Consider the following 14770-nt stretch of genomic DNA (forward strand, 5'->3'; position numbering starts at 1 on the left):
ATGTGAATTAATTACCAATGTAAAAGAAAGTAACTAGAGTAATTGAAGTAACAAATATCAGCTTCTATGGTTAAAATTGTACTGTGTCGAGTAACCTGAATATTTTCACTTGAGAATAGTTAAGAAAGTTTGTACATGTCCGATAATAATGCTTTGACATATTTGACAAAGCAGATGATCTGTGTATCAACAGTTGCAGTATGCAGTGTTGTACCATCTCATCTCAACATGTGATAATAAGTGATCAATCGTCAACAATGATGTAAGGTTCAAACTGCCAAGACACCAGGCTGTCACTGACCTCTGTCTGCTCCTTGTCTGGTGTTTCTTACTGTGCAAACAGGTCCTCTTAGTATCATGCAATGTCATACACTATCTTTGTATACATTATTGCATGTGATATAACTTCTTATTTCTTCTTAATGTGCGTGCCGATATTGCTTTTCAATGTAGTTGCAGTGTTTCCCATAATTACCAAGAGAGAGTTAATATCGGGGCTAGTGGACAGAGTCAGTGACACCCAGCAGGAGGTTCCTTGTTCCTTACTCGTTCATCTTCCTTGAGTCATAGGTAAAGAATGAGCTAGTTGTCATTGGGTCTCAAAGCTACCATAGGAACAAACCCTTCCTCTGTCTCTGATTCAGAAGGATGAAGTCATCAGTTGATGACGGATGCACATTAGCCATTCAGGAATTACATTAAAGAAAGAAAGTAAAAGTTCCATCACGTAAAATGATACTTAAAGAATACCTGCACTGCACCCAGTCTAATAATCATGATGGCTTCTTCATTTTGTATTCTGTGGTGACATTTCAGGGGAATGAATAACACATTACTTTAAAAGTGCTTTTGGCCTTCATCACTGCCTTTGAATCTGGAAATAGCCCATAGATTATGGTTTGTGAATTTGAAATGTGAAGTTATTCAGTAAATGATTTTTGATTTGCATTTCAGACTGCTGGCCTGGTGCTGCTGTTGACTGTATTACTTTAGTGCTACTTTGGTTTTTTTCTGGCACATATGAACATAGACTCCCCCTGCCCCCTCTTTCTCTTGGCTTCTTTGGGTATAATTGAATTGTGTGCTATTAGTGTTCGTGACTCAGATGTACCTCCTTTAAATATCTCTGTGTTTCTTTGAAACCCATTCGTAAAATGCAACTCCTCTCCAAATTATAGGCTTAGTCCTGGACTTGTTTTTAAATCTCCCCTCCCCTCATTGTTTCCTACATGAGGCTTTGTGTGGTTGTTGATGTGTGACATTTAATTTTTGTTGTTCTGTTTGTTCATGCATGCACATGTATTTGTTTGGCTGTCTTTTTGCACTTCCTCAAGCACTCATTTTAGGGGTGAGTGGTCTTACATATTAGTCAAATCAAGGATTATTATGATATTATGCAAAATATCTTTGAGCCATACTTACTATATTTCTGTTTCCTTTGACATATCTTCAACTTTACTTTTTTTAGGTGATTTTCTAGATTGTCCAGGGGCTTTGAGGTAGAAGTCCTTTTTTTCCTGCATACAGAACAATTAGTGATGATCAGGTGGATCACTTCTATGGATTGTGCATAAAAAAAACATCAGCATGAAACATGGACAAGATTTTTCCTAGGGTGTAAATTTTTGTCGTATGACAGTATCTACAGTTAAACGTCACAATGAATGATGACATCATCAAGCCCCACCCTCACTCAGTAAAGAAATGTGCTCCAGGAAATAGCACTTGGTCCTACCAAGAATTTAGCTCACTTCAACAGTGAGCGTTTTTCCACTTTTCTTCTAATATTCCACTTATGTCTGAGTTACTGTGAAATATAATAACTTGTTAGTTGTTGTTTTTAGATATTGTAAAGAGACTGGTCCAAACATTTTAGAACTCTGGAAATATTTGCAGAAGTTAGAATTGAGTAAAAGCATATTTGGGATGAATATGAATATTACGTGAACATGACACAGCTCTTTTACCCCCCTCTGGGATGGAGAAGTCCTGTCGGCAGTGTGATACTGGTGTCTGTCTTTATGTTGTCGATGTGTGTGTGCATATATTTGGGTGGAAAGCAAATAACTTCAATTTTTTAGCACATAGTGATCTCATTCAAATGAATGAGGTCACTATGCAATGAGGACTTGTTGGTTTTCAAGTTCTTAATGTGTCGCTGTGCCCTACACGGACAATAAATCCCCATCCCCTCTGTTGACATATGGTACTTATTGTAAATAGAAAAATACGTAACATTTTCTGTTTAGTAACTAAGAGATGCAGGCCATTTTACAGATATAAAAGTAAAAAAATATTTTTAACAGCCGATGTTCTTATTGTCCATGCTCGGCAACAAGGATCTTAAACTGATCTTAAACACACCTAGAGAGGTACACTATGTGCTGTAGGAATGTGTGGAATCTAGTGAAGTAGACTTTCACAGTCAGTGCTGTATGACAGGAACGTAATTTGCAGAAAATGTGGTCAGACAGCTAATGGAGGACAGACTTTCACCACTTTCTCTAAACAAGACATTGCACAGGGAGATTCTTCGAAAGTATTTTTTAGTTTGGAGGCCAATTGTAGTCAGCAAGGATGGCAACATGTTAGTAGGGGCAGGGGATTGTGTGATTAAACTAGCAACTGTCTTGTTTACTTTATTGAGATTTACTGATAATTGTTTATTGTTAGGGATGCACTGATCAGATACTGATAACAGATTTTGGTTAGATACTGACTCAAATATAGCAATACAATATCACTTAAGTATTTAGTTCAATTCTATGTTGGTCTTCATGTCATGTGTCCGCAGCAGTGTGCTGACATGTCATCCTGTGTTATTTTCTTGATTGTGAATGGTCAGTTTTATTTGACTTTTACATCAACTAATCTTACTAGCTTAGCTTTAACTTGTTGCAGGAACACTGCGACACAGGCGGGTAACTTGTTAATCATGACAAAACTCAAAACCTTGAAAAAAAAAACTGGTCCACAAACCCACAATGCAGGAAATTCTTCGCCTTAGCTATTACTTATTAGTGAATTTAAATACTTGGTTGTGGGTATAACGAGAACAAAGGTACAGCCTCATCCTTCATGTCAGCTTCAATACAACTTGACACTGAACACTACAGTACATTATATCACTGTGCCAATATTAACCAGAGAGGGAAATATTATTTTACAAGCTTAATACCAAGTCTTTCAATAAACCTAACAAAAAAATTGGTCAAAGGAATAAATCTAAACGGAGACAAAGCAACTCTCACTGATGGATCGGCCAGTGACCGGAATTGGAGGATTTTCAGCCTAATTGGCCAGGATCGCTGACCTGCCGATCAGTCTCAGTTAACCGTTTGTGTGCCGGTAAAATCTGTGTTAAAGTCACCAGGACGATCCGGATTCATGATCAGACACCATCAACTAACAACTAAATAAATGTTATTGTCTGTTTGTGTGTGAAGCGTGACAGAGACGAACACATGCACACAAAATTGTATTTGGGTACTTTTGTTGAGTAGAATACTTGAAGTATCAAATAATTAGTCAGTGGAATCATGCAAAGTGATGTTTTTATTTCAGTCAGCTGTTGAAAAACCCAAAGTTTATAAATTTCAGAAGACTGAAAGTGAGAGTTGCAAAAGTGAGAGATGGCAACAGAGGGCTCCTTTGTTTTAAGTGGAGGTGGGCGGGGGTGATCGGGCTTTGTCTCTCCATTAACAGTAGCTCAAGGACGAGGAGCAGTCATGCAGCAAACATGTCCCACTTGGACTGGAATACAATCATAATATCTCACACAGTCAGTGCACTCAAATGGACCTTGGATCGGTAGGTCAGCGAGGCGTGCAGGAGCATTAAACAGTGCAGCTTGGAGATGTGACCTCTAACCTCCGCACCGGGGGAAAATATGGCCTTAGCTGTTTTGATGAGTCGTTAATTTTGCCTCCCTGTTTCAGTGTTGGTGTTTGTAACTGACTATCAACAGGCAGGGTATCTCTGAAACAATGACTACAACATCATCACAACCTGCTCTCTTAGTATAATGCTGGAATGCTGAGTGTTATTGCGGAAGGAGTAGAGGGTTTTTTACACTTCTAGCCTAGCAGCTTTTTTGACTGTGTAATTTCCTGCTTTGTTTCTATGTATAGGAAACTCTTCATCTGGGTCTGGGTGTGCCTGCCTTAGTGCTGCTTCCTTGTATGATATCATAAGTATGTAGCCATGGCAACATCATAAGCAGTATTAACTAGATGACAGACACACACACACACACACACACACACACACACACACACACACACACACACACACACACACACACACACACACACACACACACACACACACACACACACACACACACACACACACACACACACACGTAATGCACTGCATCTCCACAACCATCTTTTTCCCCAACCTCATATAAAGTGGTCACAGGTTTTCACTAGTAAAATCCAGATGTTACACCCACATTGGTTCAAAATGTTTTCGGCAGGAATAACATTTATTGTCCCACATTTCCTTTTACCCTCCATCTCCAGCCTACTTTTAATCCTTACTGCCACACGCCATACACTTTTCAAACATTCATGTCAGTCTCCCAGACCTATTCACACAGTATGAATATCCAGAAATGTTTTACAAATAACCTAAAAAAACTATACAGAATGCATGAGTGCAGCAATAATACAGAGATAGGTCATTACCTCAGCCAAGGACATAATGTTTTGATCTGTGTTTGTCTGTTTGTTGGCAGCATTACACAAAAACAACCGGGTGGTAGCACTAAACTAGGTGGAGGGATGTGGTATGGCTTAAAGAAGAACCCATTAAACTATGGTGCAGATGCAGGAATTTTTTTTACTTTAACATTGCAAAAAAAGCGTTTTTTGATGTCACCAATTTCCCAGAGGATAATGCGTACCTCTTGTTGGGGACTGAAATCTACAAGTGTGTGCTTATAGATTAGTGCAATGTAATTGGATTTATGGGGACTGTTGGGCTTTAATTGAGGCATGTGCTTTTCTGATTGCTAATGTAGTTTTGTTTCCTTTTCATTTCTGTAAATACCCTGTGAAGGTATAGTACAGTACGGTATGTTAGGACATGGCATGGTATAAGGTATCATCCATTTTTATATCATCCTAGTTTGTGCCTGGCAGATTTTAAGAAGTTGGCATCATGGCTGATCTGTTAAATTCACTGGATACATTTGTAGTCGTGTTTGTTCCATTAGTGTAATCCTTGAGCTCTCGGGACAGGTGAAATTCGTACCACGTTACATTTTGTATATTTGTAATATCCGTCTGAAAATTAAATTTCTTCCATATTACGCAGCCCAACTGTTTACCCAGTGTGCCTCAATTTGCACTGATCATCTGACAAAACTGTGTTGCTGCACACATTTGCCTGTAAAAGTGGCCACCCTGCTTTGTGTCAGTCTGCATTTATTCAGTTTTCATTGCAGCTCTGATTTACATAGTATCTCTCATCACTCTCAGGGCCTGCTACTTAAATATGTATGCACAGATAAGTGTAGGTACGCGCGCACACACCGAGAAACATCAGCATCAGTGTGTGACCGGCTCATTATATCACTGTCACGAGTCGAATGCTTCAGCTGATTTGCGTTCTCTTCAGCTGTCTGGTCTCCGAGCCAGAGAGAGGCAGACACAGCCTAATCTCCATCCTCCTTATTTTTGCTGCTGCCATCACGGCTGTGTAATTATGTTCCCTTTGAAACACTTAAATGTTCTGGATGTGTGTCTGGGAATTTGTGTGGATGTTTAGTAAGGGACATTGCTTTGGGGTACTTCAGGGGATTTGCACTTTGCAAAGCAACAATCAGTGAATCATCTTTTGATTTATTACTTTTGTACAATTGCTGCAATTGTGGTTTTAATAATTTATAACTGTACTGTAGTCTGTGTTGAGCAATGTCCGATGCACCATTTTTACCCGGCTACTGGCTCACATGGCCAGTAGATCATAGCTTTACTGTTGAATTAATGCATAACTAAATATAAAAGTTCACACTATGAAACAGAGACATATTTTCCTCTACTTGAGAAATTTGTGCAAGAAACAACTGCCTCCTAAAAAACCCCACAGCATTCAACATTAGACAGTCAGCAAAGTAAAAGTTTTATCTAAGTACGGTCATTGAGCAGTCAACAGCTCAATCACAAAACTCTGTGCTATAGGCACAAACATACTGGAACTCAGCACAAGCAATTTATAAGGAGTTTGTTTACTATGTTCACCTAAAAAACAGATGTGTTGTCTTGCTGAAAATACATCTATTGGCACATTATAAAAACCCACTGAGAACCAGAAAGCAACAATAGCTACAGGGGAAAGAAAAAGTATATGGTCACTGCCTAGACGGACCAGTGACTGGTTAGTCAACTTGCCCCGCATAAATCTGTACAGACCTCAGGCCATCAGGCAATCGGTTATGTGGGGCCCTGCAGAAACTCATGTACATTCAATGTCTATGTTCACTTTTTTTCAGCCTAGCAACTATTCAAACTTATGTTATGATCATGCATATCCGAGTTGAATTATTTAGTGATTGTTGTTTGATTTCTACCTTTTTGAAGCTTTTTGTTGGGCTGTAACATTCAAATGGGTTAATTTCTCAGGCCCACATTTACCATTTTTCTGTGGATAAAGTAAAGTACGGTTGAACATGCCTTGTGACAAATAACAAATACTATTGAATACTTTCTCAGTCCCCATTGGAGGTGGATGAAACATATTTTCCAGCATCCACTGTTTATCTGGACTTAAACTGGATGTTAAACAGATTAGTTTTCAAAAGTCAAAAGGTCATTCTTACAGTGACCTCACAAAACATGTTCTGGCCTCGTGAATCCATCATGAAAATAATGCATTGAGAGAAACCAGACTTTTTTGGTGGTCAAAGGTCAAGGTGACTGCGACCTCACAAAATGTGTTTTTGGTCATAACAAAAAAATTCCCAAGCTAATATGACATTTTATTTCCAAAATGTCGAAGGAGTACTTCACTCTGGCATCACAATGACCTGCGAAAAAACACAATGGCCTTTTATTCAACACCCTAACTCAAGATGGAGAGATTGCGACAACATTTCCTGAATCTTGAGGCATACAACCTCGAACGTGTGAAAGAGGCCCATCACAATTCCTCGGATCCCAAAAACATGTCATTGCTTGTATTGTCCCACCATCATTTAAGAAATAGAAGGTCTTCAATATACAAAGACAATGAACATTCAAAAGAAGCCATTCGACAGATTTGAGAACCTGCAACTGCAGCTTACATTTGGCATTTTTGTGCAGTGATCTGATTCATCACCAAAGTAATTATTGATTTACTGTTTTGTTCATCAACTGTTTCATTCATTGACAATTCATTTCAGAGCTGGATTGGTTTTGGCAAAACTGAGAAAAGGTCCGGTCAGTTCTGTATTAAAAAAAAATCCAGACATTAGTAAATACAGTCTATTCCTTTAATCTCAGCAGGATTACATCCTTCTGTTCAGTTTGTGGATGTCGAGCCTTTCACACCACAGGCTGAGTGGATTACTTCACTGTTATGTTGAGGATCAGTGTAGCTCAGATTTCTATCTTCCCGTTTCTCAATTCACATTAGCATAAATATCTAATATCGTAGAATAATTCAATATCTTCGTGACTGTCAGTGGATCCTTATATGATCATAACATGCAGTTGTTTCATGCAGTGCTTTCAATAAGATGATTCCTGTAAATTAATTAAAACACAACGGTAAGTAAGTGAAGCTCTTCTTTGATGCTGTGCTTATTAGAAGAAAACGATTATCTGATACGCAACGTTGCATTCACTGCTTTAGCTAAATTATATCCGTATCTTTATTATATATTAAACTCAGCTACATCTCCCAGCCATGTGAATAACTAATTAATACTTGCATCATTGGCTCGTCCATTTAATGGAGGCCTTGTAATCAAAGTGTCTCTGGGTGTGGATTTGCTGTAAAGTTCCCTTCAGACAAAGAGACTGTACTTAAAAGCCCCATCTGACCCCTCAGTGACTATCTTGACTCAAACACTGCAGCTGACGATATCAATGTTTGCGTAGACTCTTGACTGTACTTGTGGTTTTAAAAGGCGGAAATGTACAAGTAGTTTAATTCAAGAACGTTCTCTGTCTCCTCCTGACACACTCCAAACACTTCAGTTGATTACCCAGAAGCCACCGTACCCACTGTCAGCTGCGTAGTTTTTGTTCTGTGGGCTGAAGAGCACCACTACATTTGTTTTCGTGTGTGTGTGTGTGTGTGTGTGTGTGTGTGTGTGTGTGTGCGTGTGTGTGTGTGTGTGTGTGTGTGTGTGTGTGTGTGTGTGTGTGTGTGTGTGCGCGTGCGCGTGTGCGCGTGTGTGCGTGTGCGTGTGTGTGTGTGTGTATTCAGGGTCTGTTATTTAATGGCAGCTGTGTAAGCAGAAACATCCCTATCTTGAATGTTGTCCCCATAATCAGAGTCTTCTTTCAGTCTCCCTCTTTCTTTGTCCCTTCTCTTTACCCCTTGTTCTCCTGCAAGTGAAGAATGTCCCATTAACTTGTCCAGCTGGGACAGTTGTCGTACAGGGATGACCTACGTTATTCTAGGTGTGCGAACACAAGGACACAGGAAGTCACTGTAACTAAATGAATGTTGTTGCAAAATCTGTAAAGTAAATACTTCCAACGATAAGGCATACCCATTTCAATAGGTGTTTGGTCAGTGAGGTCATCTGTTTAAATTATACACATAGGCAACTGTAGTAGGTGTTGGCTCAAACATGAAACCTGAATTATAACAATGAAATAATTCACCAAATTTGCTCTATAATGCACAACTAATTCAATGTTTAATAAAAACAAATATTTAAGTGACTAAATGCAACACAATATTATACACATATTTTTGCTTTGTCATCAATCTACACCTATTTTCTATTGATTTCTTAGCCTTATTAATTTGATGTGATTGATTTTGATGTAAAGGCTATTGGCGAACTATACGCTCGCACATACGCGCATGTGGATTCAGGGAAAACTGCTGAAGGTGTAAACTGATTTGGAAAAATCACAGGTTCTAAATTATTGGTTTATAAAAGACAATCTTAGTTGATATCAGTAAATGTAATTCAGACAAACACATTTAAAAGTGTGAGCATCAGTTATATGGGAAACATTAGAGAAAGTACTTTTTTCAACAGTCCATGGTCTGACAAACTGTCTATATGGAGACAATTAAATTCTGTGGTTACCCTCCCTGGTGGGAGGCCAGCTAAGATGACACCGAAGGCCCAGCACAGAATACTAAATGAGGTAAAAAAGAAGCCTGCAGATCTTTATGTGCTGTTGACATTTCGTTTGATTAATTTACATATCAGTGCCTTTTTTAGTTGTTTTTGTCAAGATGACTTCCATACAGAAGGTGAATACTATGCTGCAATAAAGTCAAATAATTCTGTAGTGTAATCCTCAGTTGTCACATTGTCAATGTCAAACTTAATAACATGATAAACCTGTCTGAGCTGCAGATTAGTATGTTTCTTAATGTGATTCTTTATGATTCTATAATGTGCCTTTGTTTAGATTTCTATATGTACGTCCTCTCTTAAGAACATTTTAGTAAATATATGAATATCTTTATAATATTCAAAACTTCCTTGCTAGTTAGTTTCCTTGGAGACATTAGTGCATTTTGCCTGACGGCCAGTCGTCAAGTCTTGTGCATTCACACGAGCACAGTGAATAGACAAAACAAACATATTGTAACGTAGGCTTTGCACAGAAAATGTATGTGTTCCGCTGCTATTCTGCTCTTTGGTATTTGACTCTGAAAACCCAGGTTAATGCCTTTTTATGAGGCTTTTTTAAAAAAAATTTTTACTTAAGTTGTGAATAATGTAAAGGTCATGGAAACATTTGCTATAGCTGTTGTTTTGTGCAATAGTTGATTTATATACTTGGTTTTTCCTTTTACCTCGGATCTAATTTTTAAAGTTGTACAACAGAGAGGTTGGTGCATCTCTCTTCTCAGGCTTTAGCAGACAGCAGGTGAAGAGAAAACATCTGTAAAGAGCACTGCATTCAGTCTAATTGACTACATTTGACCTTCAGACCTCTGTGTCTCAGACCCCCTCTCAGGTTGTGTCCTCGCTGGTGTAAGAACAAGGGGCAGGGTGTGAGGTCCAAACTAATTCCTCTTGTAGGTTGCTGATGTAGAGTAGCACTTGGAGTTTCCTTGTGCCTTTTGGCACAGTCGCTATCAAAATACATGAAAAACAGACTACCCATAAATTTGAATATAAGGTAAATTTGCCGATGAGAACTAAATGTTGGTCGTCCTATTTGGATTCATGGAAACACCATTTTTCACTTTGTGCTCTAATGCTACGTTTTCCCTTTTGTGGTAGTAATGCGAGTAGTATCGCAACATTGTCGTGTGTTAGATATTTATGGTGTACTGTGCCCGACATGGATCATAGCAGGGCATATGTTGGTCTGAGTTGCAATAGCCATTCGTGCTTCAGTTCCCTGCAGCAACATTATTGGGTGTAGCGTGACATCTAGTGGTCAAAACCTGCTAGTGCGTCTTAAAACATTTCCGGGATACAATGTTGCCACTTTTGGACCCAACTCCTGATTACTGCCTTTCAAATGTCCTCATTAACCCAAAATTTATCCTGTAGAAATGTGCGTGAATAACTGTTAAGATTTGCCACAGTGATTTATTCACAGATTTTCTCTCTGTCCTGCTGTGAATCACTCATGAACTCTGACATCTTCCTGGATCCATTTCCTGTCATAAATAATTTCGGTCTAATTGATTCTTTCATTTTTTTTTCTCTCCCTCCAACTGTCTCCCTTCTCTTCACGGCTTTTCCCTGTCGTTTTTTTTTCGGACCCTTCCGTACCATATTCTTCTCTACAGACACTCAAACGGCTGATTCCCGACGAGGTAGGTTTGTTACGGCCTACCACCATCATCACCTGTGCTTGACCCGTCAGTCTGTCACTGTGCTCTCTGATAAATTCTCTCACCAATGTCCATTTAATGTCACGTCACCGTCTGTCTCAAACCTAATCCATCATCTGTGTTTTGTCCTGTGCTGTACTCACGTTGGATGTGCATGGTTTCAAGATGCACACTGACAGCATGAAATCCTTGGCACATACACTTGACAAGTGATGCCTCTATGTGCAGGCAACAGCAAGTTGCCAAGATCTTATTTATTTTTAATCAGTTGTTGTACAGGGCCATTATGTCAGTATGTGCCAAGGTCACCTTCACCCATAAATTGATGTTCTTCACTGTTGTTTTGTTTTAGTTTTTTGGCAACAAATAATAAACATATTACTCTCAAATATTTGCAATTTACCACACAAAGTCGTCATTTGTTAAAACTGTCACATATCTCACAGTTTCAAATGCATGTTGACTTTGTGTGGTGGTTTGTTGGCAGAACCCTTTGGTGTGTAATCCCTAATCTTCGTCTCACATTGGTAAAAGGTTTCTTTTGTTGAACATGTAATTGCCCAAAACAAATCCAGAAATAATTATTGCTCAGTTATTCAAAAAGATAAAATGATATTAACACAGTGGGCCCATTTTTTTACTGCGACTTGATTAGGGATTGCACCCTCATTTGTGTGTCCCTACAGTGACTACTTTTACATGGACAGTAATATTGCATAGGGCTTGTATGATACATGTTGTTGACCTTATTCTGAATAAGACATTACTTGGATTTGATGTTTATATGAGTAACCAATAGAATATTCCATTCATGTTCCTGTTAAAATCATATATTCCATGTATGACCTTATTCGGATTAAGGTAATCATGAAATGCTGTTTACATGGCAGTGTCTTATTCAGGCTACCGTTTTAATCTCGCTAATATTGTAATGTCGCTGTCCACGTAAACGTAGTTTCTTCTTTGTTCTTCTGCTCAGACCTCTGTCCTCTAACCTGTCTTGTTGTTTGTTTATCCAGTTGGAGCGTTTCACCAGCATGAGAATAAAAAAGGACAAGGAGAAGCCTGGCCATGTGCCAAGTCAGCGTCACTCTTCAGCCGCAAACTATGAGATCAATGCTCAGTCCGCCTTGATGCCCGATCATTCTGATGAATATGTCCTGGAGCTCTTTGAACAGATGTTGGTGAGAAAGACATGAAAAGTTTGCCTGTGTGCGTGTGTGTAAACCCACAAATATTTAATCACTCACTAAATAATAACCCTTCATATTGATTTATCCCGATACTGGTCAATGAATTTTGACAACATTGTGTGATTTCTGTACGAGATGGTTTTTCTGTAGAAAAGATGAGTAGGAAAGATGAGCTGACATGTAATTCTTCAAATACACCAATATGATATTGGTTACATTTTTATGATGCGTATATTTGCTGTTTATTCAGTCTACAGATTTTTCATTGAGCTACATATCCTTGTCTCACAGTATGTGGTTTATCTCTCCATCCTACTCCTTTTCTTCCTCTCTTCCGCCTCCTGTCTTCCTCCAGGTGGATATGAATCTGAATGGGGAGAAGCAGCAACCTCTGAGAGCGAAAGACATTATGATCAAGCGAGAGATGGTCTCCCAGTACCTCCACACGTCCAAAGCCGTTAGTACCAAAATAAGAATTTTGCCAACACATTGTGCTGAAGGGAATTTTGCAGGAAGCTGATTGCATGTTGTTGTTGTTGTTGTTGTTGTTTTCTGTTTTGGCCAAAATCGGTTACATTGCCTTTAGACCTTAACATTTCATATCATCCTATTTTAAAAACATATACATAGTGCTGCATATGGATCTGTTCTTTTAGTCAGTAAGACTCTTCTATCTAGGAATTACTATTCATGCACCTGTGCACACAAGGGCCCTTTCTTGACTGTTAATTTCCAGGTTTGAAGTATTTGCATTTTATTTTACTTTCAAAAGCAGCAGATGAAATATAATCAACAAAGCAGAAATCAAGTAGCTCAAAGGGCCTGTAAGAGCAGGCACAGATGGCTGCTCGCACAGTTCATTTAACTGTGAAATATTCCTATTAGAATATCAACTTTTCAAATTATGCTTGAGTGTTGCCCTCTGTGCCCTCCTGATGTGCTTTCTTGTGGAAAATAAAACAAATATAAAATAGGTGCAAGACAACAAAGGGATTTAGTGTTTGTGTGTTTGTGTTTGTCCATCAGGGCCAAAACCAGAAGGAGAGCTCTAAATCAGCCAGGATGTACATCCAGGAGTTAAAGTCAGACTACCGAGACACACCACTGCTGAGCTGCCTGGAATCTCTACGAGTCTCCCTCAACAACAACCCTGTCAGGTAATACACACACGTATACTACAGATACACACACTGCATATCAAACTGCTGCATTAAGCCTAATAAATGCAGGAATTGCTTTAAAATATCTCCTGGTGCAGCCAAGTCAGAGTTAAGATCACAGGTCAGCTGAGAGCTTGAGAAGGACATAAAATTGCTCATCTTTCATTGCGGTGTTCAGACACACAGAGGGGATAAAGATGATTCAGATGCATTCATAAAGGTCTCACTTGCTCCTAAAGAAGCCTCAACTAAAAACTGGCATTAACACACAACAATGCAGTGTTACATATCGGGTCGAGCGTTGCACTCACACAGGTGATGGTAATGCAGCTTTAGAGAGTATTTTCTGTTTTATATTTTCACATATATTTCAATAGATTTATTTAGTTTTAACATTAGAGTCTTTGTTGACCAGTGGTAAAGCGTGCCATTAATCACTGGGATTCAAATTTCTAAAGCATTTTAGTTGCAGTGCAATATGCAATTACTGTTCAAACTAATTTAAGTGAGTTCATTATTTTTATTATTCATTGTTTTCCTTTTTTTGACATTTATATAAATACCACATCAACTATCATTATTTAAAAGACAGATTTGCAAGACCAACAGGTTTGAGAAGGGAGTGACGTGTTTTTAATTTTGATAACGCAATCAGCAAATTCTTGTTTTGTCAAGAAGTACAAGTAAGTCATAATAGGAAAAATGGAAACCGAGTTTAAACGGTCTACTTGTAATTTGGGCCGAACAGACCCTCGAAGCACAGGGAACATTGTTGCCATTAATTTCATGTATTATACTTTTTTACAAGTATGTAAAATAGTGTATTCAGAAGACACAAGCATTTAAAAAATAAATAAATTTAACAAAATTAAATTGTTAATAAAATATTCTCATTGGGAATGGAGAATACCAAAGGAAAAGGTGTGCAAAGAAATCTGCATAATATAAAACCGTGTACTAATCGTGGACTTTTCACCTCCAGTTGGGTGCAGAACTTTGGAGCTGAGGGTCTGGCCCTGCTGCTGAATCTGCTGAGAAAACTACAGGAAGAGAAAGACGAGTACCCGTAAGACACTTGCACCACAGAGTGCTCAACATTACTTTCTATCAGTGTGTTTGTAATAAACTTTCTATCTGTCTGTGCTTTCTTCTTCCAACTAGAATGATGGGAGTGAAATGCCAACATGAAATCATTCGATGTCTTAAAGCCTATATGAACAACAAGGTAAGACTGTTACCTTACATACATCAAAATACGTAATCCTTTCTTTAGTAGAACTTGTAATACAACCATCAGCTCCTTGTTGTAGTGTAGCAATTGCTCCAGTAGAGGGCATCATTAATATAATGAAAGAACCTTTGGTCCACTCAATGCACTGGATGCAGGCACTAAAACAATCTGAAATGCTTTTGTGCATTAACCTTGGGTAACTGTTA

General features: G+C 38.6%; 1 protein-coding gene across 3 annotated transcripts in view; it reads left to right on the forward strand.

The window, feature by feature from the left end:
* LOC118112086 (protein diaphanous homolog 1) overlaps positions 1-14770 on the forward strand; it is a 92230-nt gene that overhangs the window by 9617 nt on the left and 67843 nt on the right. For 2 of the 3 annotated variants that reach the window (XM_035161089.2, XM_035161086.2), the window contains exons 2-7: positions 10936-10962; positions 12000-12164; positions 12529-12630; positions 13200-13330; positions 14316-14399; positions 14495-14558. In XM_035161089.2, coding sequence (XP_035016980.1) covers positions 10936-10962; positions 12000-12164; positions 12529-12630; positions 13200-13330; positions 14316-14399; positions 14495-14558 — 573 coding nt within the window. The remainder of the gene's footprint in view (positions 1-10935; positions 10963-11999; positions 12165-12528; positions 12631-13199; positions 13331-14315; positions 14400-14494; positions 14559-14770) is intronic. The other variant, XM_035161087.2, reaches the window with a different exon arrangement.

Source organism: Hippoglossus stenolepis, chromosome 7 (genome assembly GCF_022539355.2).
Source record: "Hippoglossus stenolepis isolate QCI-W04-F060 chromosome 7, HSTE1.2, whole genome shotgun sequence".
Taxonomy (NCBI): domain Eukaryota; kingdom Metazoa; phylum Chordata; class Actinopteri; order Pleuronectiformes; family Pleuronectidae; genus Hippoglossus; species Hippoglossus stenolepis.